At 48.3% G+C, this 27,278-nt stretch overlaps 2 protein-coding genes across 4 annotated transcripts in view; both read left to right on the top strand.

Annotated features, from left to right (window-relative positions):
• The window catches only part of LOC105469249 (CEP295 N-terminal like), a 30,950-nt gene extending 29,026 nt beyond the window's left edge, over window positions 1-1,924 (top strand). The window contains 1 exon segment of the mRNA XM_024788931.2: window positions 1,815-1,924. The gene's annotated coding sequence lies outside the window, so the exon portion shown is untranslated.
• The window catches only part of LOC105469384 (TIMP metallopeptidase inhibitor 2), a 72,952-nt gene extending 52,097 nt beyond the window's left edge, over window positions 1-20,855 (top strand). For all 3 annotated transcript variants that reach the window (XM_071081749.1, XM_071081750.1, XM_071081751.1), the window contains exons 3-5: window positions 1,815-1,923; window positions 16,150-16,274; window positions 17,987-20,855. In XM_071081749.1, coding sequence (XP_070937850.1) covers window positions 1,815-1,923; window positions 16,150-16,274; window positions 17,987-18,184 — 432 coding nt within the window. In that variant the 3' untranslated portion in view covers window positions 18,185-20,855. The remainder of the gene's footprint in view (window positions 1-1,814; window positions 1,924-16,149; window positions 16,275-17,986) is intronic.
• Window positions 20,856-27,278: the final 6,423 nt, after the last annotated feature.

Genomic DNA, 27,278 nt, shown 5'->3' with positions numbered 1-27,278 from the left:
AGGCAGGAGAATGGCGTGAACCCAGAAGGCAAAGCTTGCAGTGAGCTGAGATTGTGCCACTGTACTCCAGCCTGGGCGACAAAGCAAGACTCCGTCTCAAAAAAAAAAAAAATTAGCTGGGCATGGTGGCGAGCACCTGTGATCCCAGCTACTTGGGAGGCTGAGGCAAGAGAATCACTTGAACCCAGGAGGTGGAGGTTGCAGTTAGCTGAGATCATGCCACTGCACTCCAGCCTGGGCGATAAGAGCGAAACTCCATTTCAAAAAAAAAAAAAAAAAGTAGTTGAAAATCAGTGTTATCAGAAGGTCAGTGGAATGCTTTATCATCACATCTATGTCAGTTTAAGGGGATGACCTAGTCTGTCAGTGCCTGAGCCTCTTTCTTTATGAAGCCGGAAAGAGGATCTGCTCTTACGACCTCATAAAGGGGTCGTGAAAAGGCCAGTGTCAGTGCCAAGGAAACGCTTTTAGCCTTTTGGCAAATGATGTCATTTAATACAGCATCAACATAACCTTTCTTGGTACAAGTTGGAGTGTCACTCTCAAAAAACCATTTGTCATGACATCAGGCATGCTCCCATTCCATTTGGGTTTGCTTATTGAAACTCTTCAGGGGGGAAAAAAAGCAGCCTCCCCGAGTGCTGGGAAAATGCCATTCTTTGCCTGGGGCAGCAGGCGTGTTCCTGAAAGGCTGTGAGTAAATCAGATGTTGAGAATGCAAACTCCTCTGGCCCATGGCGTTATGTCCTAATTCCTGAGGTGCCTCTCTGCTCTCATTGCCATCAAGTAGACAATATTTGATTAAAAATCCTGGAAATATGGGTTGGGCGGAGTGGCTTATGCCTGTAATCCCAGCACTTTGGGAGGCCGAGGCAGGAGGATTGCTTGAGCTCAGGAGTTTGAGACCAGCCTGGGTGATAGAGCAAGACCTCGTCTCTACTAATTAAAAAAAAAAAAAAAAAAAAAAAGCCGAGCATGGTGGCACGCGCCTGTAGTCCCAGCTACTCGGGAGTCTGAGGTGGGAGGATCACTTGAGCGGGGGAAGTTGAGGTGTAGCCCCAGCCTGGGCAACAGAGTGAGACCCTATCTCAAAAAAATAAAAAATTCCTGGAAATATGCAAAAGTCATGGTCCTTCATGGTGGTTCAGAGTCATGCGGAGGTACAAAAGCCCCTCCCCAGAGATTCAGAAATGACCTCATTGGGGCGGGGGGGTGAGGGGACAGAGGTGTTGTCTAAGGATGTCACGTTCCAGATGACAGTCTTGTGCCCACCTGCTGTGATCTGCCACACTAAAAGTTGAGTGACTCTAAAGAATCACTTTGCTATAAAAAGTCTTTTTCTTTTCTTTTCTTTCTTTTTTTTTTTTTTGAGATGGAGTCTCACTCTGTCACCCAGGCAGGAGTGCAGTGGCGCCATCTCAGCTCCTTGCAACCTCTGCCTCGCGGGTTCAAGGGATTCTCCTGCCTCAGCCTCCCAAGTAGCTGGGATTACAGGCGCTTGCCACCACGCTCAGCTAATTTTTGTGTTTTTAGTAGAAACGGGGTTTTGCTATGTTGGCCAGGCTGGTCTCAAACTCCTGACCTCAAGCAATCCGCCCACCTCAGCCCCTCAAAGTGCTGGGATTACAGCCATGAGCCCTGAGCCCAGCTGTAACGGTCCTTTTCTAATCCATGCAATTTGCACTTCCCGGTCCTCTTTGGTGCTGGCTACACCCTGGATACAGATTGTGCCGCCTCGGTGTTCTGGATGGGAATGAAATTCCCTGACTGTGCAGCCTCCCTCTGCTTACATGTCCTCCTCCTTGTCTTTCCAGATGTTCAAAGGGCCTGAGAAGGATATAGAGTTTATCTACACGGCCCCCTCCTCGGCAGTGTGTGGGGTCTCGCTGGACGTTGGAGGAAAGAAGGAATATCTCATTGCAGGTGTGTATGAGTGGGGCCATCAGCCGGAGGCTCACACCGAAGTGGGGCTGTTCCTAGATGCCTTCCAGGGCTCGTTTCCCAGGCTCAAGGAGTGGGGAGGTGGAGTAGCTAAGGAACAGTGAGGCAGGGTACGGAGCCCTGACACTGAACGGTGCCCTCTCGGCCCCTTCCTGTCAGAGAATGCTAGTGAATGTTCACCTACCTGCCAATTTCCTAGGAAATCTGAGATTGGTAGACAAAAAAAGTGAGCATTTTTGCCTTTTGCTCCTAAAAGGGAGGCGTGTGCAGGATGCTGGAGACGTGCAAGGCAGAGAAACCCTTTCTGCCGTCGGGAGGGTGGAAAGCTTGCGTGACATCTGTTGATACTGTGCACAAGACCTGTTTGACTTATTCATTCATCTATCTCCTTTTTTTATTGTGGTAAAATACATGTAACAAAATGTAGCCATGTTAATCATTTTCCTTCCTTCCTTCCTTCCTTCCTTCCCTCCCTCCCTCCCTCCGTCCCTCCCTCCCTCCTTCTTTATTTTCTTTCTTTCTTTCTTTTCTTTCTTTTCTTTTTGAGACAGAGTGTCGCTCTTTCACCCAGGCAGGAGTGCAGTGGCGCAATCTCAGCTCACTGCGACCTCGGCCTCCCAGGTTCAAGTGATTCTCCTGCCTCAGCCTCCTGAGTAGCTGGGATTATAGGCACGTGCCACCACGCCCAGTTAATTTTTCTATTTTTAGTAGAGACAGGGTTTTACTATGTTGGCCAGGCTGGTCTCAAACTCCTGACCTCAGGTGATCCACCCACCTCAACCTCCCAAAGTGGTAGGATTACAGGCGTGAGCCACTGCGCCCGGCCAGCCGTTTTCAAGTGTACACTTCAGTGGCATTAGATATATTCGCTGTTGTGCAACCATCACCACCATCTATTTTACCTCCATTTTACTTTCTGTCTCTGTGGATTTGGCTGCTCTAGGGGCTTCACATGGGTGGAACTCTGCAGTGTTTGTCCTCTGTGGCTGGCTTATTTCAGTAGCATGATGTTTTCAAGGTTCGTTCACGTTACAGCATATATCAGAATTTCCTTACTCGTTTTTTTTTTTTTTTGAGACAGTGTCTTGCTCTATTGCCCAGACTGGAGTGCAGTGGCGCGATCTAGACTCACTGCAACCTCTGCCTCCTGGGTTTAATTGATTCTCCTGCCTCAGCCTCCTGAGTAACTGGGATTATAGGCACGTGCCACCACACCTGGCTGTTTTTTTTTTTTTTTTTTTTTTTTTTTAGTAGAGATGGGGTTTCACCATGTTGGCCAGGCTGATCTCGAACTTCTGACCTCAGTTGATCTGCCCGCCTCAGCCTCCCAAAATGCTGGGATTACAGGCATGAGCCACTGCACATGGCCCCAAATTTCCTTACTTTTTAGGGATGAATCATTGTATGAATGCAGCACATTTTGTTAATTGTTGCATCTCTTTGTTTATACTTTTTTTTTTTTTTTTTTTGAGAGAAAGTCTTGCTCTGTTTCCCAGGCTGGAGTGCGATCAGGACTCACTGCAGCCTCAATCTCCTGGGGTCAAGTGATCCTTTCGCCTCAGGCTCCCAAAGTGCTGGGATTGACTACAGGTGTGTGCCACCACACCCAGCTAATTTTTTGATTTTTTGGTAAAGAATAAGTCTCACCGTGTTGCCCAGCCTGGTCTTGAACTCCGAGGTTCAAGCAGTCCTCCTGCCTCAGCCTCCTAAAGTGCTGGGATTATAGGCATGAGCCACTGTGCCCAGCCTATATTTTTATTCCTAAATAAAATGATTTCCCCTTACTTCCTTCTACCACCTCCCCGCTTGCCCAGTGAGGCTGAACCACAGGAGGCCGGGACAGGATTCCGAATCTCAGCACTATTAACATTTGGGGATGGACTGTTCTTTGTTGCGGGGGCCTCTGCCTTGTACATTATAGGATATTCAGCTGCATCCCTGGCCCCCACCCTCTACATGCCATAGCACCCGCTTCAGTTGCGGGGTCTCTGGACATTGCCGCATGTGCCCAGGGGAGGTGGGGTAGGTTGCCCCTGCTTGAGAACCACGGGGCTCAAAGAGCTTCCTGCAGTGATGGAAACGGTCTCTGCACCACCCAGTCCAGCAGCCCCCAGCCCTGTGGCTCGTGAGCACCTGAGATATGGCTCGTGCAGCCGAGGAGCTGAATTTTAAATTGTGTTTCATTTCAAGTAATTTTAGTTTAAATGTAAACAGCCACATGTGGCCAGCAGCCGCAGTCCAGCACGGCACTGACTCAGCCAGTTAAGGAACATTATTCCCCTCCTCCCTGAGGAAGTAGGAATCTGATCACAAACTTAAGAAAAAAAGAATAAACAAGGCCTGGTGCAGTGGCTCACGCCTGTAATCCCAGCACTTTGGGAGGCTGAGGTGGGCAGACTGCTTGAGGTCAGGAGTTCGAGACCAGCCTTGCCAACATGGTAAAACCCTGTCTGTACTAAAAATATAAAAATTAGCTGGGCGTGGTGGCATGTGCCTGTAGTCCCAGCTACTCAGGAGGCTGAGGCATGAGAATCATTTGAACCCGGGAGGCAGAGATTGCAGCAAGCTGAGATCACACCACTGTACTCCAGCCTGGGTGACAGAGCAAGAGCCTGTCTCACAAAAAAAAAAAAAAAAAAAAAAAGGGGAGAAAGAAGAGACAACACAACGCCCCTAGCCTGGTACTATAGTTTGTTCCAAAAGGCAACTGTCATCATAAACATACACTCTGGATCCAAATATCCATGATTGGGGGATTTTCTTCTGGTTTAGGTGACATGTACTTTCTTTCCCTCCTAAAAATCAACATGTGCTTAGTGGGCACCTTTTAGATGCCCAGCCCCGTGTTAGGGACAATGGAAGATTCCCACAGTGAGATCTTTGGCTCCTGTCATCATGGAGTACACAGATGTTTCGACTGGGGAGCCTGGAAAAGAAAGCAGAGAAAATAGACAGATTTTGCTTATGGGGAATTGTGAATTGTGAATAGTGAGTGAATGCTTGGAAGGTGCAAAAGGAAGAGACTCTCACAGGTCCAAGGGTCTAGACAGACTTACTGCTGGGAGAAGGTGGTGTCCTTGCCTGTGGATGGGGAGGACGTCATTGCAGGGAGGAAGATGCAGGGGTGTGAGTTGGGCAGGGAAGACTCCTGTTATCTCCCCTTTGGTAAGATCTTCCCTCCCTTCCTTAACATGCTCACAGCTCCTGCTTTGCTGGGTATCTCGGTCATCAGGACTTCTGTCCCTCTCCTTGGGGATAATAGGAGACTTTTCCCCCCTTTTAAGATGTATTTCCGGACTTCCTAAAATGTTTAATTATGAGCACGTCTTATTCTTATTCTTATTCCGAGAGAGTCTCCCTCTGTTGCCCAGGCTGGAATGCAGTCGTGCAATCTTGGCTCACAGCAACCTCTGCCTCCTGAGCGATTCTCGTGCGTCAGCCACCCAAGTAGCTGGGATTACAGGTGTGTGCTACCATGCCTGGCTAATTTTTGTGTTTTTGGTAGAGTCGGGATTTCACCATGTTGGCCAGGCTGGTCTCGAACTCCTGGCCTCAAATGACCCGCTTGCCTCAGCCTCCCAAAGTGCTGAGATTACAGGCATGAGCCGCCGTGCTTAGCCATGAGCACTTATTTTTTTTTAACAGCTTTATTGAGATATAAGGCATACTCTATTCAATTTATCCATTAAAAATGTACAATTCGGGCTAGGTATGGTGGCCCATGCCTGTAATCCCAGCACTTTGAAAGGCCGAGGTGGGAGAATTGTTTGAGGCCAGGAGTTTGAGACCAGCCTGGGCAACATAGTGAGACCCAATCTCTACAAAAACTAAAAAAATTAGCCAGGCGTGGTAGCATGTGCACACTGTAGTCCCAGCTTCTCAGGAGGCTGAGATGGGAGGGTCGCTTAAGCCTGGGAGTTTGAGGCTGCAGTGTCATACCACTGCGCTCCAGACTAGGTGAGAGCAAGAACTTGTTTAAAAAAAATCCTACAATTCAGTGGTTTGTTTTGTTTTGTTTTTTGGAGAGAGTCTCACTCTATCCCTCCGACTGGAGTGGAGTGGCGCAATCTTGACTCACTGCAATCTCTGCCTCCTGGGTTCAAGCAATTCTCATGCCTCAGCCTCCCAAGTAGCTGGGATTATAGGTGTGTGCCTCCACGCCTGGCTAATTTTTGTATTTTTAGTAGATACAGGGTTTCACCATGTTGGCCAGGCTGGACTTGAACTTCTGACTTCAGGTGATCTGCCCGCCTTGGCCTTCCAAAGTGCTGGGAGTGTAGGCATGAGCCACCGCACCTGGCGTACAATTCAGTGGTTTTAGTATATTCACAGAGTTGTGCAACCATCACTACAGTCAAAAAGAAATCCTGTATTCTTGAGCTATTACCCTCCTAACCCCCACTTCCCCTTCCCCAGCCCTAAGCAGCCACTGGTATACTTCCCATCTCTATCGATTTGTCTATGCTGGGCTTTCCTAGGAACGGAATAATATGTGTGACCCTGTGTAACTGGCTTCTTTCGTGTTTCCAAGGCTCATCCATGTTACAGTGTGTATCTGAATTTCATTCCTTTCTATGACTGAGCATTCCATTGTATGGATAGACCACATTGTGTTTATCCTCTCATCATTTGATGGGCATTTGGGTTGTTGCCACCGTTTGGCAGTTGTGACAAATGCTGCAATGAACATTGGTGTGTGAGATTTTGCAGGGACCTGTTCTCATTTTTCCTGGGTGTATCCCTGGCAGTGGAATTGGCGGGGGGTGGGGAGGGGTTGGGTAACTTTAGGTTTAACCATTTGAGGAGCTGCCAGACCGTTTTCTAAAGCAGCTGCACCATTTTACATGCCCAGTATTATCTATGATTTTTACAATAAGAAAAATAAAATCAAATGGAGAAGGGTAAGGGGACAAAAATCACCTATGGTGCAAAGATCTTACCAGCTAACTAATGCCCTCAGAAAAACACAGAGGAGGCAGAAGAGCTGGGGTGGCTGCACAGCACGCAGAGTGGCGCGTGGCAGAGGGATGGTCTGCAGTGTGGCATTCGGGGGCTGCTGCAGCTGTGCACGGAACAGAGCATGGGAGGAAATTTCCCAGCGTGTTAGCATCTGCTGTCTCCTTTTCAGTTCTTTCCTGTATTTGTTAAACCTTTAAAATTATGGCATTTATTACTTTTGTCATCAGAAAAATAAAATCTAGAGAGACGAGAAAGGAGACAAAATCCCCCGGGGTGCAGGGAACTTACTTCCAGTTGTCTGCATCCTCTTTTTCTTCCTATCCATAGGGAACAGCCCTTAAAGTAAGTCCCAGCAGTCCCAGCTGAGTTTCCTCACACTGCCCTCTAGGGGCTTTCCGGCCAAACTGCAGAGCTGTGGAAGGACGAAGGGTGGGGATCCCATGTACAGATGGCCTCTTGGGTACAAAAGCGACCTTGGTCTGAGCCAGCACCCGTCTCCAAACATACCCAGCTGAATCCTCGCCCATGCTGAGGCTCTCTGTTTGTTTTTGTTTTTGTTTGAGATGGAGTCTCCCTCTGTCGCCCAGGCTGGAGTACAGTGGCACAATCTCGGGTCACTGCAATCTCTGCCTCCTGGGTTCAAGCAATTCTCCTGCCTCCAAGCAATTCTCCTGCCTCAGCCTCTCAAGTAGCTGGGATTACAGGTGCCTAACACCACACCCAGCTAATTTATTTATTTATTTATTTATTTATTTTATTTTTTTATTTTTTAGACAGAGTTTTGTTCTTGTTGCCCAGGCTGGAGTGCAATGGTGCGGTCGCAACTCACCACAACCTCCACCTCCCGGGTTCAAGCGATTCTCCTGCCTCAGCCTCCCGAGTAGCCGGGATTACAGGCATGCACCACCATGCCTAGCTAATTTTGTATTTTTAGTAGAGACGGGATTTCTCCATGTTGGCCAGGCTGGTTTCTAACTCCTGACCTCAGGTGATCTGCCCGCCTCAGCCTCCCAAAGTGCTGGGATTCAGGCATGAACCACTGTGCCTGGCCTAATTTTTAGTATTTTTAGTAGAGATGGGGTTTCACCACATTAGCCAGGCTGGTCTTGAACTCCTGACCTTGGGTGATCTGCCCACTTCAGCCTCCCAAAGTGCTGGGATTACAGGTGTGAGCTGCCGCACCTGGGCGGCATTAAGTACATTCACAATGTTGTGTAACTATCACTATCTATTTCTAGAAGTTTTTCATCATCCCAAACTGAAACTCTGTCCCCATTAACCAATAATCCCCTATTCCTCTGTTTGCCCAGCCCCTGACACCACCTTTCTACTTCATCTCCATGAATTTGGCCATTCTAGGCACCTCATACAGGTAGAGTCATATACCTCCTTCCATAGATGAAGCGTTGCTCTTAGCATGATGTTGTCAAGTTCATCCATGTTGTAGCATGGATCAGATTTTATTTATTTATTTATTTATTTATTTATTTATTTATTTATGAGACGGAGGCCACAAAGCCCAGGCTGGAGTGCAGTGGTGCGATCTTGGCTCACTGCAACTTCCGCCCCCCAGGTTCAAGCGATTTTCCTGCCTCAGCCTCCTGAGTAGCTGAGGTTACAGGCACACACCACCATGCCCAGCTAATTTTTGTATTTTTTTAGTAGAGATGGGGTTTCATCATGTTGGTCAGGCTGGTCTCAAACTCTTGACCTCAGGTGATCCGCCCACCTCGGCCTCTCAAAGTGCTAAGATTACAGGCGTGAGCCACTGCGCCCGGCTGGCAGATTTTATTTCTTTTTATGTGCATACATTTTAAAGTTTCCAAAATATGTAATACTCTTCTCAGTTGAATTCTATATGTTTTCAAATTGTTAACATTTCCATTAACTTTAAAACTCAGACACTACTTAGTATCTCAAGGAAGAGGCACGAGGTTTTGATGAGGACACAGAACTAAAGGTGCCAAGTGCGAACAGTTTCTTGCATAAAGAAAATAAATAAATGGGCCAACCATAGTGGCTCACACCTGTAATCCTAGCATTTTGGGAGGCTGAGGCAGGAGGATGGCTTGAGGTTAGGAGTTCAAGATCAGCCTGGATGATATAGCAAGACCCTATCTCTATAAAACAGGGAGGGAGGGAGGGAGGGAGGGAGGGAGGGAGGGAGGGAGGAAAGAAGGAAGGAAGGAAGGAAGGAAGGAAGGAAGGAAGGAAGGAAGGAAGGAAGGAAGGAAGGAAGGAAGGAAGGAAGGAAGGGAGGCAGGGAGGAAGGGGGAGGGAGGCAGGGAAGAAGGGAGGAAGGGAGGGAGGGAGGAAGGAAGGAAGGAAGGAAGGGAAAGAGACAGGGAGGGAGGGATGAGCTGGGTGTGGTCATGTGCACTTGTAGTCCTAGCTACTTGGGAGGCTGAGGCAGGAAGATCCCTTGAGCTCAGACATTTGAGGCTGCAGTGAGCTAGGACTGCACTACTGCACTCTAGCCTGGGTGGCAGGGCGGGACCCTATCTCTATTTTAGAAGAGAAAAAGACAACAACTAAGCGCCATGAAAAAATGTGAGGAAATACAACGAGATGCCCAAGTGAAGGCTCTGAAAACACACCTGCTCGAGTTTGAATGTGTGCCCTGACACCTGACTCGTTAATGTCCTTGGCCAAGTGACTTTACCTGTCTGTGCCTCCCATGCTGAGCCATACGTGGGGAACGACAACAGTAGTATCTGCCCCACGAGGGGTTGTTGAGAGGGTGAAAGTGGGAGTGGGAGACCAGAAGTGAGGATCACAGAGATGCTGGTTATCTTGTTCAGGCCTTACTCAAGGGTAGCTGATCATTTTATTTCCTACATTAGGGTTGACAGTGACCCATGCATGTAGCACAGCACCGCATGAAAAGCTGGCCAGTCGATACAGAATTATGCTGAAGGTCTAAGGAGAGCTAGGGTAGCCTGTAGCAGAATGAGCGTGAAGGCTCTGTTGAAAGGGCGTTGCTCCCTGGATCTGTGGCAGGATCCTCGGTAGAAAGCTGACATTGAAAGATTTTGAAGAACTTTAGTTAAAAAGTTAAAAACAGCCCAGCGCAGTGGCTGACGCCTGTAATCCCAGCACTTTGGGAGGCCGAGGCGAGTGGATCGCGAGGTCAGGAGATTGAGACCATCCTGGCTAACACAATGAAACCCCGTCTCTACTAAAAATACAAAAAATTAGCCAGACGTGGTGGCGGGTGCCTGTCATCCCAGCTACTCAGGAGGCTGAGGCACGAGAATCGCTTGAACCCGGGAGGTGGAGGTTGCAGTGAGCCGAGATTGTGCCACTGCACTCCAGCCTGGGTGACAGAGCAAGACTCTGTCCCCCCAAAAAAATAAAAAATAAAAAAACCAACGTTGGCAAGGCTGTGGAGTAAAGGGAATGCTTAGAGGCTGTTGGTGGGAATGTAAATGAGTTCACCTACTGTGGGGCACACTTTGGAGATTTCTCAACTGAGAATGCAGCCAGCATTTGAACCAGCAATCCCACTACTGGGTATATACCCAAAGGAAAATAAATCATTTAATGACACTGCACCCATATACTCATTACCACATTATTTGCAATAGCAAAGACATGGAATCAACCCAAGTGCCCATCAGTGGTGACTTAGATAAAGAAAATGTGCATATATACCATGAAATACTACACAGCCATGAAAAAGAAGGAAATCATGTCCTTTGCGGCCACACGAGTGCAGCTGGAAACCATTATCCTAAGGGAACTAATGCGAAAACAGAAAACCAAATACCACATGTTCTCACGTATAAGTGGGAGCTAAACATTGGGTACACATGGTCATAAACATGGGAACAAGAGACACTGGGGAATACAAGGAGGTGGGAGGGAGGAAGCCGGGTAAGGGCTGAAAAAATACTACCTATTGGGTACTATGCCCACTACCTGGGCGATGGATCCTTTCGTATTCCAAACCTCAGGGGCACACAGTATACCCGTGTAACAAATCTGCACATGGACTTCCTGTTTCTAAAAGTCAAAGTTAAAGATTGTGAGACCTGCCCAGTGGCCAGCTGGCTGTGTATCTTCTCCGCCAATGAGGCTGCATTACTTCATCCTCCTCTCCCTGGGAGGGGGAGCAGGGCTGGGGCCATTAATGGCCACAGTGGCTGACTCATCTCGTGGCGAGAGGAGCCTCTCTCATCTGACTTCTTTCCCAGCCTTGGTCAGATGACTCCACACTGAATCTGGCATTTATTTCCTGAGGCAGGAACCTAGATCCAGTTTGCCTCGAGTCAGGATAGGCCCTTGATCCAGGGGCTAACCAGAAATCACAGGGCACAGTGAACCACTCAGCTCGGGCTGACTGTGGCCGGTGAGTGCCCGCATGGCCTGAGCAGGCCACCTCCTCCTGGGCTGATGACTCAGCCTCACGTGTGGCGTCGGGCACCAGGAGACTCATACAGAATTGGCCCTGTAATTTTCTTCCACATTCCTCTTCTCCAAAAGGAAAAATAAACATACAACCCTTCGTTACAAATTTTAATTCCTGGTTTTCTGTAACCAAGACTCATGCCTCGCTTTTTTCCAAGACAGACATAAGCAGAACAGGCAGATGCTCATGATGTGTACGTCCAACCGAGTCTTAATCAGACCAGAGGGGGGCCTCTCTTAACATTGTGTTTTTTTTTTTTTTTTTGAGACAGAGTCGCTCTGTTGCCCAGGCTGGAGTGCAGTGGCGCGATCTCGGCTCACTGCAAGCTCCGCCTCCCGGGTTCACGCCATTCTCCTGCCTCAGCCTCCTGAGTAGCTGGGACTGCAGGCGCCCACCAGCACGCCTGGCTAATTTTTTGTATTTTTAGTAGAGACAGGGTTTCACCATGTTAGCCAGGATGGTCTCGATCTCCTGACCTCATGATCTGCCCATCTCGGCCTCCCAAAGTGCTGGGATTACAGGCGTGAGTCACCGCGCCCAGCCCTCTCAATATTTATACATGACAGCCATGTTCACGTTAGCCCAATAACTAGGACTATTGAAAAGATACAATTTTTTGGTTGGACGCGGTGGATCACTTGAGGTCAGGAGTTCAAGACCAGCCCAGCCAACATTGTGAAACCCTGCGTCTACTAAAAAATACAAAGATTAGCCACGCATGGTGGCGCACACCTGTAATCCCAATTACTTGGGAGGCTGAGGCAGGAGAATTGCTTGAACCTGGGAGGCAGGTTCCAGTGAGCTGAGATGGCACCACTGCACTCCAGCCTGGGTGACAGAGCAAGACTCCATCTCCAAAAAAAAGAAAAGATGTAATTTTCACTTCATCTCTTCTTCCTGCCATTGCTTATCTTTTGAGGAAGCCAGAATTGGTGGTAAAAGGCCAAAAGAGAAAATGACAGGAAAAGGCAGAATGTGAAGCAAATTATTAGAACAAGCACGGGTGTGTCTCATGAGTAAACTTATTGAGCAATTACTATGTGCAGGGAACTGTGGATTCAAAAGGGTTAAGACACAATCCTTACCCTCTAAATTTACTCTCTGATTAAGGAGTGAGATGCAGAAGAAAGGCAAATCTAATATAAAGTGGGAGTTGATGCTGGTCAAGTGATACATACAGTGCAAATCACCATAGAAGTTGGGAAGCCAGGATAGAGCTTCAGCTGGTCTGTAGTGGTAGGTGTCCAGGTTGGACGAGGAAGGGGCTGCAGTATACCTGTACGGGCACCAAATTCCAGAATCAAGCAGGATACAGGAATGGGTTCCTTCCCATCTGTCTATTTTGCTCCTTCTTGATCTATTCTGAACTCACAGAAAATAGCTATCGGTCTAGTGGGGAAAGTTATATGTCTAGTTTTTATTTATTTATTTATTTTTTCTTTTGAGACGGAGTCCGCACCGTTGCCCAGGCTGGAGTGCAATGGCATGATCTTGGCTCATTGCGACCTCCACCTCCCAAGTTCAAGTGATTCTCCTGCCTCAGCCTCGTGAGTAGCTGGGATGACAGGCATGCACCACCACCCCCAGCTAATTTTTATATTTTTAGTAGAGACGGGGTTTCACCGTGTTGGCCAGGCTGGTCTCAAACTCCTGACCTCAAGTGATTCACCCACCTTGGCCTCCCCAAGTGCTGGGATTACAGGCGTGAGCCACCATGCCCAGCTAGTTTTGAATTGTTTAAGGCCACCCAAACATTTACCTTGTGAAGTTACAGGATTTGGAATAAATGTTACAGGAGTAATTCTGCTTTCTCATCCTGTTCCACACCTGGAATGTCACATAAGTCTGAATGGAGAAAAGGACCTGAAGGTAAAGGAACAGCTAGAACAGGAAGGACGAGCATAAGAATTCAAACCCAGGGAGCTGGTGCAATGAGTGCACCATGCCCAGGACAGTGGAGGCCACTCGTGCCTGCTTGAAGTCCCAGGCAAGCCATCCACATTTCCATGGCATAGGGGTGCAGTCGGCAAGCTGCGTTAGTCCTTCGCTGGGCTGCGTTTCTATTAGCGGACCCTCTGAGGCTGCTGCTGTACTGAGATCATTAAGTCAGATACACTGAAACGTTGTTAAACAGAAGTGCTTAGGGCAGAGCCTGAGGCTCTGCTTCTCAAGGAATTGCCTGTCAGTCTCTGCCAGGGGCAGGTGCTCATCAGTGACACCTGTCTCTTCACAAGGTGCTGTTGTAGCAGAAGGAATGAGGTGTTTTTTGTTTTCTGTTTTTTGTTTGTTTGTTTGTTTGTTTTTGAGACAGAGTCTTACTCTGTCACCCAGGCGGGAATGCAGTGGCGTGACCTCAGCTCACTGCAAGCTCCGCCTCCTGGGTTCAAGTGATTCTCCTGCCTCAGCCTCCCGAGTAGTTGGGACTACAGGCAACCACCACCACACCCAGCTAATTTTTTGTATTTTTTTTTAATTTTATGTATTTATTTGAGATGGAGTTTTGCTCTTGTCACCCAGGCTGGAATGTAGTGGCATGACCTCTTCTTGCTGTAACCTCCGTCCCCTGGGTTCAAGCGATTCTCCTGCCTCAGCCTCCCGAGTAACTGGGATTACAGGTACCCACCACCATGCCCAGATAATTTTTGTATGTGTAGTAGAGATGGGGTTTCACCATGTTGGCCAGGCTGGTCTCAAACTCCTGACTTTGAGTGATGTCCCTACCTCAGCCTCCCAAAGTGCTGGGATTACAGGCGTGAGCCACCGTGCCCAGCCTGAAAGATGAGTTTTTATTTTATTTATTTTCTTTTTTGAGACAGAGTCTCACTCTGTCGCCCAGGCTGGAGTGCAGTGTTGCAATCTCGGCTCACTGCACCCTCCACCTCCGGGGTTCAAGCAGTCCTCCTGCCTCAGCCACCTGAGTAGCTGGGACTACAAGCATGCATCACCATGCCTGGCTGTTTTTTGTTGTTGTTGTTGTTGTTGTTGTATTTTTAGTAGAGACGGGCTTTCACCACGTTGGCCAGGCTGGTCTCGAACTCCTGACCTCAAGTGATCCGCCTGCCTTGGCCTCCCAACGTGCTGGGATTACAGGCATGAGCCACCACACCTGGCCTAAGGGATGAGTTTTTTAATGATTTCCATAGCTGTCATTAGGTTCTGTCCGCCACTGGAACACACTCCTTTGTTCTTTTCCTCCTGCTTGGAAAACGCCAAGGCTGTTGCCAATGTAGTATCTTCAGCAAAGGAAGGAGGCAGCTGAGTCAGGAGCCCAAAGTACAGAAAAGAGCCACAGCTCATCATGCCTGATGAAGGGAATTCAGAGCAGATTCCTAATTTTCAAAAATTCCATTCTTTGGCTCTTCGTAATGGAAAAATGCAGAATTATAAGTTTAAACTCAAATGGGAGAAACACCTGTGAATTAATATTTTGTGAAAAACAAAACGGGAAACAATACAATCTACATACTGCATGATGTTTTGTGTGTGAAGATGCATATGTAAGAGAATATTGGCCGGGCGCAGTGGCTCACACCTGTAATCCCAGCACTTTGGGAAGTCAAAGCGGGAGGATCACTTGAGCTCTGGAGTTCAAGACCAGCCTGGGCAACATAGTGAAACATCGTCTCTATCCTTTTTTTAAGAATAAAATTTAATTTAAAAGAATATTGGGGCCAGGCATGGTGGCTCATGCCTGTAATCCTGTAATCCCAACACTTTGGGAGGCCAAGGTGAGGGTGTCACTTGAGCCCAGAAGTTTAAGGCCAGCCTGAGTAACATAGCAAGACCCTGTCTCTACAAAAAAAATATATAGAAAAAATTAGCAGGGTGTGTGGTGGTTCACACCTAGCTATTCGGGAGACTGAGACGGGAGGATCACTTGAGCTTGGGAGGTCAAGGCTGCAGTGAGCTATGATCATACCATTGCACTCTGGCCTGAGTGACAGAGCAAGACTGTCTCAAAATCAATACTGGAATATTGGAAGGAAATACATCAAAATGTTTGCTATGGGTAATGAAAGTGGGGAAGTTTTTTCTTGATTGTTTCCTACGTTTAAGTTTCTGTCAGTGAACATGCATTATGGCTTTTTTTTTTTTTTTTCCACTTTTTATTTTTTTGAGATGGAGTCACCCAGGCTGGAGTTCAGTGGCGCGATCTTGGCTCACTGCAACTTCCGCCTCTGGGGTTCAAGAGCGATTCTCGGCCGGGCGCGGTGGCTCAAGCCTGTAATCCCAGCACTTTGGGAGGCCGAGATGGGCGGATCACAAGGTCAGGAGATCGAGACCAGCCTGGCTAATACGGTGAAACCCCGTCTCTACTAAAAAATACAAAAAAACTAGCCGGGTGAGGTGGCGGGCGCCTGTAGTCCCAGCTACTCGGGAGGCTGAGGCAGGAGAATGGCGTAGACCCGGGAGGCGGAGCTTGCAGTGAGCTGAGATGCGGCCACTGCACTCCAGCCTGGGCGACAGAGCGAGACTCCGTCTCAAAAAAAAAAAAAAAAAAAAGAGCGATTCTCCTGCCTCAGCCTCCCAAGTAGCTGTGATTACAGGCGTGTGCTACCACACCCGGCTAATTTTTTGTATTTTAGTAGAGAGGGAGTATCATGTTGGCCAGGCTGGTCTTAAACTCCTGACCTCAAGGGATCCACCCACCTCAGCCTCCCAAAGTGCTGGGATTACAGGAGTGAGCCACCGTACCTGGCCACCCATTATGTTTGAACTCAGACTAGACAGTGTGCAGTGTTGTTACAGCAAAATCCCAGCACCCCTGCGCCGGGTGGAGGAGCTGGGCAGGAGGACTTGTCCCTCGCTCTGAGCTTGGTGATCCCGTCTCTCCGCAGGAAAGGCCGAGGGGGACGGCAAGATGCACATCACCCTCTGTGACTTCATAGTGCCCTGGGACACCCTGAGCACCACCCAGAAGAAGAGCCTGAACCACAGGTACCAGATGGGCTGCGAGTGTAAGGTAAGCAGGTCCCGTCTCTGCTGAGGCGTCGCCTCCTCCCACTATCTCCAGATGGACAGCGCATGAATTCAGCTCTGTTACTTGCCCCTTCCAGAAAAAGGAGCTGTATGGGGAGTTTTGGTCCCTGGCTTTCCAGAGCCTCTTAATCCCGGGGTTCTGATTTAAGACCAGGCTCTGGGAAGGCAGAGTCATCCCAGGAGTGAGGCTGTCTGGCTGGCGACAAAGCCTTTGGCCCCTGGTCCCTGGAGAGCCCTGAGACACATCTCTGTCAAGGGATGTCTGGAGGCCGGGCGCCATGGCTTATGCCTGTAATCCCAGCATTTTGGGAGGCCAAGATGGGCAGGTTACTTGGGGTCAGAAGTTGGAGATCAGCCTGGCCAACATGGTGAAACCTGTCTCTACAAAAATACAAAAATTAGCCGGGTGCGGTGACGCATGCCTGTGATCCCAGCAACTTGGGAGGCTGAGGCTCGAGAATGACTTGAACGTGGGAGGTGGAGGTTGCAGTGAGCCAAGATCGCGCCACTGTACCCCAGCCTGGGTTGACAGAGTGAGACCTGTCTTAAAAAAAAAAAAAAATGGAGGGGGATGTCTGGAAGGCTAGGAGATTTGAGAGTAAGGCATGAATTCAGCTCTGTTACTTGCCCCTTCCAGAAAAAGTATGGGGAGAATATGGTCCCATGGATCATTTCCTACAAATGCGGATATGCAAACCCTTGTGTGCCTTGTGAGAGGGCACTGCAGGCCTCATGCTTTTTCCAACATTCCCGACATTTTCACACCTGGGTCGGTGTCTACGTGGGGTCTGTGTGTTGAGAACACCTGCTCCTCTTCAAATGAGCCCGGAGGTTGTGCCAGGCACAGTCGTAGCAGCCCGACGCTTGGATGTGACTGTGGAAGGCGAGATCACCACCTCCAGGGCTCCTGGGCTGGCTCCTACCCTGTGGGCTCCTAGCACCCTATCCCCACCCTTCCTGCCGGAAGCATTGCTGAGTGCTGGGCACCTGCCACCCTGGGTCACTCCCAGCGAGTCTGGGACCAGTAGACTCTGGTGAGGCCGTGGGGATTGGCCTTCCTTGGGGAGCTGCCTGGGGCTGCCCTCCCTCCTGACGGCCACCAGCCCCTTCTCAGCATGTTCAAAACAGGAATTCTGAACTCATAGTCTCCAGCCACACATATGTTAAGCAAAACTCCTCTGTGCCCAGCATGAAATCAAAAGCAAGTTCTTCCTTTTTCTTTCCATGGGGCAGTGAAGGCGGTCATCCTCTTGTAGCCTCGGGTTCCTTTGCCAAATTGCTAGTTGCCTATGACCTCAGGGCTCGGCCTTGAGCAGTTCCCAATTCCCAGCCTTTTCACTGGGCTGGAATCTGTCTCCAGGAAACCCAGGCCCTTTTATTGTTGCTATGTCCCCCAGAGGGCAGGGCCAAGCCAGGCCATTCTCTCATGCTCAGGAAGGTAGAAGATGGCCCAAAGGGAAGCACACCTGCAGCAGAAGGGGGGCCCCGGTGGGCGGGGCACAGCTTCCCTGCAGGTAAGACCCCCTCGCAGGCCAGCCGCCTGCCCCTGCAGGAGCTGTGGGTCTCGGGAGAGGCTGCCATCCCTGCACACCGCAGGTAGGCACATTGCCGGGTTCTGGACATGCCCCCAGAGCAGCCTCTGCCCACCCCTTCCTGGGTTCCTGACTCCGTCCCCCTCTGTGTGCCCCTCCCCAGATCACGCGCTGCCCCATGATCCCGTGCTACATCTCCTCCCCGGACGAGTGCCTCTGGATGGACTGGGTCACAGAGAAGAACATCAACGGGCACCAGGCCAAGTTCTTTGCCTGCATCAAGAGAAGCGACGGCTCCTGTGCGTGGTACCGCGGCGCGGCGCCCCCCAAGCAGGAGTTTCTTGACATCGAGGACCCATAAGCAGGCCTACAACACCCCTGTGGCCAACTGCAAAAACAGCCTCCAAGGGTTTCGACTGGTCCAGCTCTGACATCCCTTCCTGGAAACAGCATGAATAAAACACTCATCCCGTGGGTCCAAATTAGTACAGTTCTGCTCCCCGCTTCTCCTTTTAGACACGGTTGTGGGTCTGGAGGGAGACATGGGTCCAGGGTCCTCATCCCATCCTCCCTCTGCCAGGCACTGTGTGTCTGGGGCTTCGATCCTTGGGTGCAGGCAGGGCTGGGACATGTAGCTTGCCTCCCAGTCCCTGCCTTGGCACCGTCACAGATGCCGAGCAGGCAGCACTTAGGGATCTCCCAGCCGGGTTAGGGCGGGGCCTGGAAATGTGCATTTTGCAGAAACTTTTGAGGGTCGTTGCAAGACTGTGTAGCAGGCCTACCAGGTCCCTTTCATCTTGAGAGGGGCATGGCCCTTGTTTTCTGCAGCTTCCACGCCTCTGGCCCTAGTGTAACACTCCCTGCCCCTGGCAAGTGCCCCCATCACCCCGGTGCCCACCATGACCTCCCAGCACCTGTGGCTCCCCCCACATCCAGGGACAGCCTGGAACCAGCGGCTTATTCTTGAAGGAGCCCCATCAATCCTATTAATCCTCAGAATTCCAGTGGGAGCCTCCCTCTGAGCCTTGTAGAAATGGGAGCGAGGAACCCCAGCCTCAGCTGAGTCTTTTTGGTCTCCTGCACCCCCCGTCCACATGCTTCCCCAGCCTGCAGGGGGAATTGGTGAGGTCCTGTCCTGAGGCTGCTGTCCGGGGCCGGTGGCTGCCCTCAAGGTCCCTTCCTGAGCTGCTGTGGTTGCCATTGCTTCTTGCCCATTCTGGCACCAGGCACCTGGATTGAGTGGCACGGCTTTGCTTTATCTGGGCTTGTGTGCAGGGCCTGGCTGTGCTCCCCATCTGCACATCCTGAGGACAGAAAAAGCTGGGTCTTGCTGTGCCCTCCTGGGCTTAGTGTTCTCTCCCTCAAAGACTGACAGCCATCGTTCTGCACGGGGCTTTCTGCACATGACGCCAGCTAAGTGTAGTAAGAAGTCCAGCCTAGGAAGGGAAGGATTTTGGAGGTAGGTGGCTTTGGTGACACTCTCACTTCTTTCTGAGCCTCCAGGATACTTGGGCCTGTTTTAAGAGACATCTCCTTTTTCTAACGATGAATTCTCAGATGATAGGTGAACCTGAGTTGCAGATATACCAACTTCTGCTTGTATTTCTCAAATGACAAAGATGACCTAGCTAAGAAACTTCTTAGGGAACTAGGGAACCTATGTGTTCCCTAAACATGGTTTCCTGAAGCCCGTGATATGGGGATCAGAATAGGAAGAACTTTCTCGGTAACGATAAGGAGAATCTCTTTTGCTCCCACCTGTGTTGTAAAGATAAACTGACGATATATAGGCACATTATGTAAACATACACACGCAATGAAACTGAAGCTTTTCGGCCTGGGAGTGGTCCTGCAAAATGCTTCCAAAGCCACCTTAGCCTGTTCTATTCAGTGGCAACCCCAAAGCACCTGTTAAGACTCCTGACCCCCAAGTGGCATGCAGGCCCCATGCCCATCGGGACCTGGTCAGCACGGATCTTGATGACTTCCCTTTCTAGGGCAGACTGGGAGGGTATCCAGGAATCGGCCCCTGCCCCACGGGCGTTTTCATGCTGTACAGTGATCTAAAGTTGGTAAGATGTCATAATGGACCAGTCCATGTGATTTCAGTATATACAACTCCACCAGACCCCTCCAACCCATGTAACACCCCACCCCTGTTCGCTTCCTGTACGGTGATATCATATGTAACATTTACTCCTGTTTCTGCCGATTGTTTTTTTAATGTTTTGGTTTGTTTTTGACATCAACTGTAATCATTCCTGTGCTGTGTTTTTTATTACCCTTGGTAGGTGTTAGACTTGCACTTTTTTTAAAAGAGGTTTCTGCATCGTGGAAGCATTTGACCCGGAGCGGAACGCGTGGCCTATGCAGGTGGATTCCTTCAGGTCTTTCCTTGGGTTCTTTGAGCATCTTTGCTTTCATTCGTCTCCCGTCTTTGGTTCTCCGGTTCAAATTATTACAAAGTAAAGGATCTTTGAGTAGGTTCGGTCTGAAAGGTGTGGCCTTTATAGTCGATCCACACACGTTGGTCTTTTAACCATGCTGAGTAGAAAACAAAACAGGTTAAGAAGAGCCTGGTGGCAGCTGAGAGAGGAAGCCGCTCAAATACCTTCACAGTAAATAATGGCAATATATATATAGTTTAAGAAGGCTCTCCATTTGGCATCGTTTAATTTATATGTTATGTTCTAAGCACAGCTCTTTTCTCCTATTTTCATCCTGCAAGCAACTCAAAATATTTAAAATAAAGTTTACATTGTAGTTATTTTCAAATCTTTGCTTGATAAGTATTAAGAAATATTGGACTTGCTGCCGTAATTTAAAGCTCTGTTGATTTTGTTTTCGTTTGGAGTTTTGGGGGAGGGGAGCACTGTGTTTCTGCTGGAATATGAAGTCTGAGACCTTCCGGTGCTGGGAACACACAAGAGTTGTTGGAAGTTGACAAGCAGACTGCGCATGTCTCTGATGCTTTGTATCATTCTTGAGCAATCGCTCGGTCCGTGGACAATAAACAGTATTATCAAAGAGAACGTGGGCTCTCTCTGTGTGGCTGTATCCTACATTCAGAATGGCCACTTTCTAGCTCAAGAATGGGAATCAGCCCCTGCAAGGAGCCTTTCCTGTCCAGCGGGAGGGGGCGCCCTGTGTCCTCCAGAGAAACAAGGCCAGTGAGCTCTGAGTCAAATGTGGGATGCAGACTAGGTGCAGTGGCTCACGCCTGTCATCCCAGCACTTTGGGAGACTGAGGCGGGTGGATCGTTTGTGTCCAGGAGTTCGAGACTAGCCTGGCCAACTTAGCAAAACCCTGGCTCTACAAAAAATAGGTGTGGTGGCATCTGTCTGTGGTCCCAGCTACTCAAAAGGCTGCGATGGGAGGATCACTTGAGCTGTGGTGGCAGAGATGGGACAGGTAAAAGCAAATGTGGTTTTCTTAGGTGGATGAAGAGGCAGAAGCGTAGGACAGGGTCCCCCTCATTCAGCACGTTTTATTATAGAGAAACGCAGAGCCATGCACCTGTCTCACAGCTTAAAGACTGAGGGCTTCATGGCCAGCTTTAGACCTACCCTCAGTCTTCACCCACCCTGCCCGAAATTATTTGGAAAAAAAAATTCCAGGCATCAAACAGTCTCATTTATCAATATTCCAGTACGCATGTTTAAAAAATAAAAACTACTTTTTTTTTTTTTGAGATAGTCTTGCTCTGTTACCTAGGCTGGAGTGCAATGGCACAATCTTGGCTCACTGCAACCTCCACCTCCTGGGTTCAAGTGATTCTCCTGCCTCAACCTCCTGAGTAGCTGGGATTACAGGCACCCGCCACAACACCCAACTAATTTTTGTATTTTTAGTAGAGACGGGCTTTCACCATGTTGGTCAGGCTGGTCACGAACTCCTGACCTCATGATCCGCCCGCCTCGGCCTCCCAAAGTGCTGGGATTACAGGCGTGAGCCACCGCGTCTGGCCAAAAATTAAAAACTACTTTTAAAACCGTTTTTCAGGCCGGGTACAGTGGCTCACACCTGTAGTCCCAGCACTTTGGGAGGCCAAGCTGGGCGGATTGCTTGAGCCCAGGAGTTCAAGACCAGCCTGGACAACATGGAGAAACCCCAACTCTACAAAAAATACAAAGATTAGCTGGGCGTGGTGGTGCATGCCTGTAGTCCCAGCTACTCGGGAGGCTGAGGTGGATCACTTGAGCACAGGAGGTGGAGGTTGCAGTGAGCTGAGATCGCACCACTGCACTCCAATCTGGGTGACAGAGTGAGATCCTGTCTCAACAAAAACAAAAAATCCAAAATACCTTTACCACATGTTAAACACTTACTTAGAATTCATCAATGTCATCAAATATCCAGTCAGTTTCTGACATCTCTAACTATCTCATAGATGCTTTTGTGTGGTTTATGGGTTTGAATCAAGACCCAAATAAGATCCATCCATTGCAGTTGATCTGACTCCTAGGTCTCTCTCTCTCTCTCTTTTTTAAATAACTTTTTTTTTTCCTCCAAGTTCACTTTAAACAGTGAGTTTGAAGCTCCCCCTTCTTTTTTTTTTTTTTTTTTTTGAGACAGTCTTGCACCATTGCCCAGGCTGGAGTGCAGCGGTGTGATCTCAGCTCAATGCAACCTCTACCTCGAGAGTAGCTGAGATTACACGTGTGCATCACGACACCCGGCAAATTCTTGTATTTTTAGTAGAAGTGGGGGTTTCACCATGTTGGTGAGGCTGGTCTCAAACTCCTGGCCTCAAGCGATCTGCCCGCATCGGCCTCCCGTAAGCCACCGTGCTTGGCCTCCCGGGTCTCTCTTATTCTCCAGGTTGTTTCTCTCTGCTCCCGCTCTATCCTCGTGCTGAGAAAGATGGTCCCATCATAATTCAAGCTTCAAGCAAAATTCTCATAATGCTTTGCCATCAGGACTTTTTTTTTTTTTTTTTTTTTGGAGACAGAGTCTCATCCTGTCGCCCAGGCTGGAGTGCAGTGGCACAATCTCGGCTCACTGCAACCTCCGCCTCCGGGTTCACGCCGTTCTCCTGCCTCAGCCTCCAGAATAGCTGGGACTACAGGCACCCGCCACTACACCCGGCTAATTTTTTGTATTTTTAGTAGAGACGGGGTTTCACTGTGTTAGCCAGGATGGTCTCGATCTCCTGACCTCATGATCCACCCGCCTCGGCCTCCCAAAGTGCTGGGATTACAGGCGTGAGCCACGGCACCCGGCCATGGACATTCTTTAATGGTGTATTTGAACAGTTAGCTGCCCCCTGGCCCATGTGCATAGTTTGTTATACAGAATCTATTATTCCAGGGGCAGCCAGAAGAATCGTGTTTCCTATTGGATGCAGTTACTGCCCAAAAAGCAAGAACAAACTTACCGACATTTGAAGTTTGCCCCAATGTCACATTAATTGTGATCCACTTAATATCTACTGCAGAAATATTTGGATTGTTTCTTGTGTATGTCCAAATATATAGGGAAAATGGTTGAGTGGTATACTATAATAACAATATCAAAACTTTCCATTTCATACAAATGAACTTACTTAGCATTTGCAGCCTGCATTTGGAGTTTTAGTAAGCAGCACGCCAGGTGACTTATACCCTTTTCATATATTTACACATTTAGGTCAAACTTGACTTAAACTCATTATGGAAATTTTAAAACATATACAAAAATGCAGAGAATGGTATGACCAACTCCATGTGTCTATGATCCGTTTTCAACAATTATCCACATTTTGCTGATCTTTGAAAACAATTTAAAATCAGTTTGTAGGCCGGGCGCCATGGCTTACGTTTGTAATCCCAGCACTTTGGGAGGGTGAGGCGTGAGGATCACCTGAGGTCAGGAGTTCGAGACCAGCCTGGCCAACATGGCAAAACCCCGTGTCTACTAAAAATACAAAAATTAGCCAGGTGCAGTGGTGGGTGCCTGTAATCCCAGTTACTCGGGAGGCTGATGCAGAATCACTTGAACCCAGGAGGCGGAGGTTGCAGTGAGCCGAGATTGCACCATTGCACTCCAGCTTGGGCGACAGAGCGAGACTCCATCTCGAAAAACACACAAATAAAACAAAACAAAAAAATTAGCTGGGCATGGTGGTGCATGCCCGTAGTCCCAGCTACTCAGGAGGCTGAGGCAGGAGAATCACTTGAACCCAGGTGGCGGAGGTTGCAGTGAGCAAGATCACACCACTGCACTCCAGCCTGGGCAACAGAGCAAGACTCTCTCTCGAAAAAGAAGAAGAAAAAAATCAGTTTGTAGACCCACATATGGGGTAACAACATTGTTAGGGACACAACCAGACACCATTATTTCCTCTCAGTCTTGTTTATCCTGTGAAAGAAAAATGAATGGGGACAGGTGAGGCCAGCCTTAACCCACCAACACAGATGTGTGCACCCATCATGGAAAAGCAGCAAGAGACCCTGTAAGATCCAACCTGAAGGGACGTGGGGCCTGGTGGTGGAGCTGGGGAGCCACCAGGACAGGTTAAAGAACTTTGGAGCTGGCCAGGTGCGGTGACTCACGCCTGTAATCTCAGCCACTCGGGAGGCCGAGCTGGGAGAATCACTTGAACCCCACAGGTGGAGGTTGCAATGAGCCAAGATGGAGCCTCTGTATTCCAGCCTGGGCAGCAGAGCGACACTCGGTCTCAAAAACATAAATAAATAAAAATAAAGTACTTCGGAGCTGATGGAAGAATTTGAGCCTAGTTATAGGACACATAGTAGCAACATCTTTCCCTCCTAATTTTTAATGGATACTTTTACCTGATGTAACTTTAAAAAATAATTAAACCCAAACAGTGGAATGTGGAATTACAATATTTTACTAGCATCAATTTTATTATAGGCAATTAGCTGTGACCATAGATTTTTTTTCTTTCTTTCTTTTCTTCTTTTTGAGACAGAGTCTCATTCTGTCATCCAGGCTGGAGTGCAGTGGTACAATCTTGGCTTACTGCAATCTTCACCTCCTGGGTTCAAGCAATTCTCATGCCTCAGCCTCCCGAGCAGCTGGGGCTACGGGCGCACCACCATGCCCAGCTAAGTTTTGTATTTTTAGTAGACAGGGTTTCACCATGTTGGCCAGGATGATCTCGATCTCTTGACCTCGTGATCTGCCCCCTCAGCCTCCAAAGTGCTGGGATTACAGGCGTGAGCCACCTCACCTGGCTGCCTTCTAACCATTTTTAAGTGTACAATTCAGTGGTGTTAATTACACTTACAATGTTTTTATGGCCATCACCACTATTTCCAAAACTTTTTCACCACACCCCAGAAACTCTGTCCCATTACTCAATAACCCCCCGTGTCCTCCTCCTTCTAGCCCCTGGTAACCTCTAATCTACTTTGTCTCTATGGATTTGCCTATTCTAAATATTCCATCGTCCTGCATGATTCCACCTATGTTATGTCTGGCTCACTTAGCACATGCCTTCAAGGTCCATTGGTATTATAGCATGGATCCATGCTTCCTTCTTTTTCATGGCTAATATTCCATTGTGTGTATCTATTCCATTTTGTTGATCCATTCATCTGTCAGTAGACACTGGGGTTGCTTCTGCCTTTTGGCTATTGTGAATAATGTGGCCATGAACATGGGTGTGCAAATATCTGTGTCCCTGCTTTTAATTGGTATATATACACACACACACTTAGTATATGTATATAGATATCTATATACTATAGATATATATAAATACCTACTATAGATATATACAGCCATATATACATTAACCAACATTAATTCAACATTAATCTTTGAAGGAAATGACATGAAGCTTGTTTCAAATTCAGCTTCTCTGATTCAGCATATATATATCTAAACTATATATATATGCACAGTATATAGGTATATACACAATATTATGTATATGTGTATATACATAGTATTATGTGTAATTATTGCAATACAGACCAGGCATGGTGGCTCACGCCTGTAATCCCAGCACTTTGGGGAGCCAAGGCGGGTGGATCACCTGAGGTCAGGGGTTCGAGACCAGCCTGGCCAACTTGGTGAAACCCCATCTCTACTAAAAATACAAAAAATCAACCGCGCTTGGTGGTGCGTGCCTGTAATCTCAGCTACTCGGGAGGCAGAGGCAGAAGAATCGCTTCAACCCGGGAGACAGAGGTTATAGTGAGCTGAGATGGCGCCACTGCACTCCAGACTGGACGACAGAGCAAGACTCTGTCTCAAAAATAAAAAAAAATTGCAATATAATAATTATATATAATACTATATAAGTAAAATTGTATTGCTATAATTAAGTCTGGGAGCATAGTATATATAGATAGATAATGTCTATATATACTGTATACAGAGTGTATATATAGTTTATATAGTATGTGTAGATGGTATATATAGTAGTCCTATGTTTCACTTTTGGAGGAAGCACCGTCCTGTTTTCTGCAGTGGCTGCACTGTTTTACACACCTACTGGCGGTGTCTGAGGGTTGGTCTGCTCTAAAGTTATTCTTCCTACACCTCCCAAAGTGGAATTCCAAAACTGCCTTGTTAGACCAGCCTGACAATTTACAATATTCATGGAAAGATACTTCCTAGTATGTTCAAAATACCAAGGTTAAGATGCCTGGAAGTTATATTTAAAAAAAAAAAGAAAGAAAGAAAGAAACAGCTGTCTTTGCCACATCTACTGTGAGAATGAAGATCGTTCCCAGCAACCAACCTGTGGATATTCCAGAAAAGGTCAACATGACTCTAAAGGAACACACAGTTATTGGGAAGTGCCTGAGAGCAACCCTGAGGAGGGACTATATTTATTTATTTTATTTATTTTTTTGAGACAGGATCTTGCCATGTCACCCAGGCTGGAGTGCAGTGGTGCGATCTTGGCTCACTGCAACCTCCGTCTCCCAGGTTCAAGCAATTTTCCTGCCTCAGCCTCCCTACTAGCTGAGACTACAGGAACGTGCCACTACGCCTGGCTAGTTTTTGTATTTTTAGTAGAGACAAGGTTTCACCATGTTGGCCAGGCTGGTCTCAAACTCCTGGCCTCAAGTGATCTGCCTGCCTCTGCCTCCCAAAGTGTTGGGATTACAGGTGTGAGCCACGACACCCAGCCTTGAGGAGGGACTTCAATCATGTCGATGTAGAACTCAGTCTCCTTGGAAAGGAAAAGAGGCTCCGGGTTGACAAATGGTGGGGAAACAGAAGGGAGCCGGGTGCCACTGGGACTGTTCGTGGTCGTGTAGGGAGCATGGTCAAGGGGGCTGCCCTGGGTTTCATTACAAGATGAGCTCTGTGGGTGTTCACTTCCCCACCAACGTCGTTATCCAGGAGAACATGACTCTTGTTGAAATCCGAAACATCTTGGGTGGAAAATCCATCTGCAGGGTTTGGATGAGGCCAGGTGATGTTTATTCAGTATCTCAAGCCCAGAATGTCGAATGAATCTTTGAAGGAAATGACACTGAGCTTGTTT

This window comes from Macaca nemestrina, chromosome 17 (genome assembly GCF_043159975.1).
Source record: "Macaca nemestrina isolate mMacNem1 chromosome 17, mMacNem.hap1, whole genome shotgun sequence".
Classification (NCBI taxonomy): domain Eukaryota; kingdom Metazoa; phylum Chordata; class Mammalia; order Primates; family Cercopithecidae; genus Macaca; species Macaca nemestrina.
The sequence above is the reverse complement of the archived record's forward strand: the minus strand, read 5'-3'. Positions and strand labels throughout refer to the sequence as shown.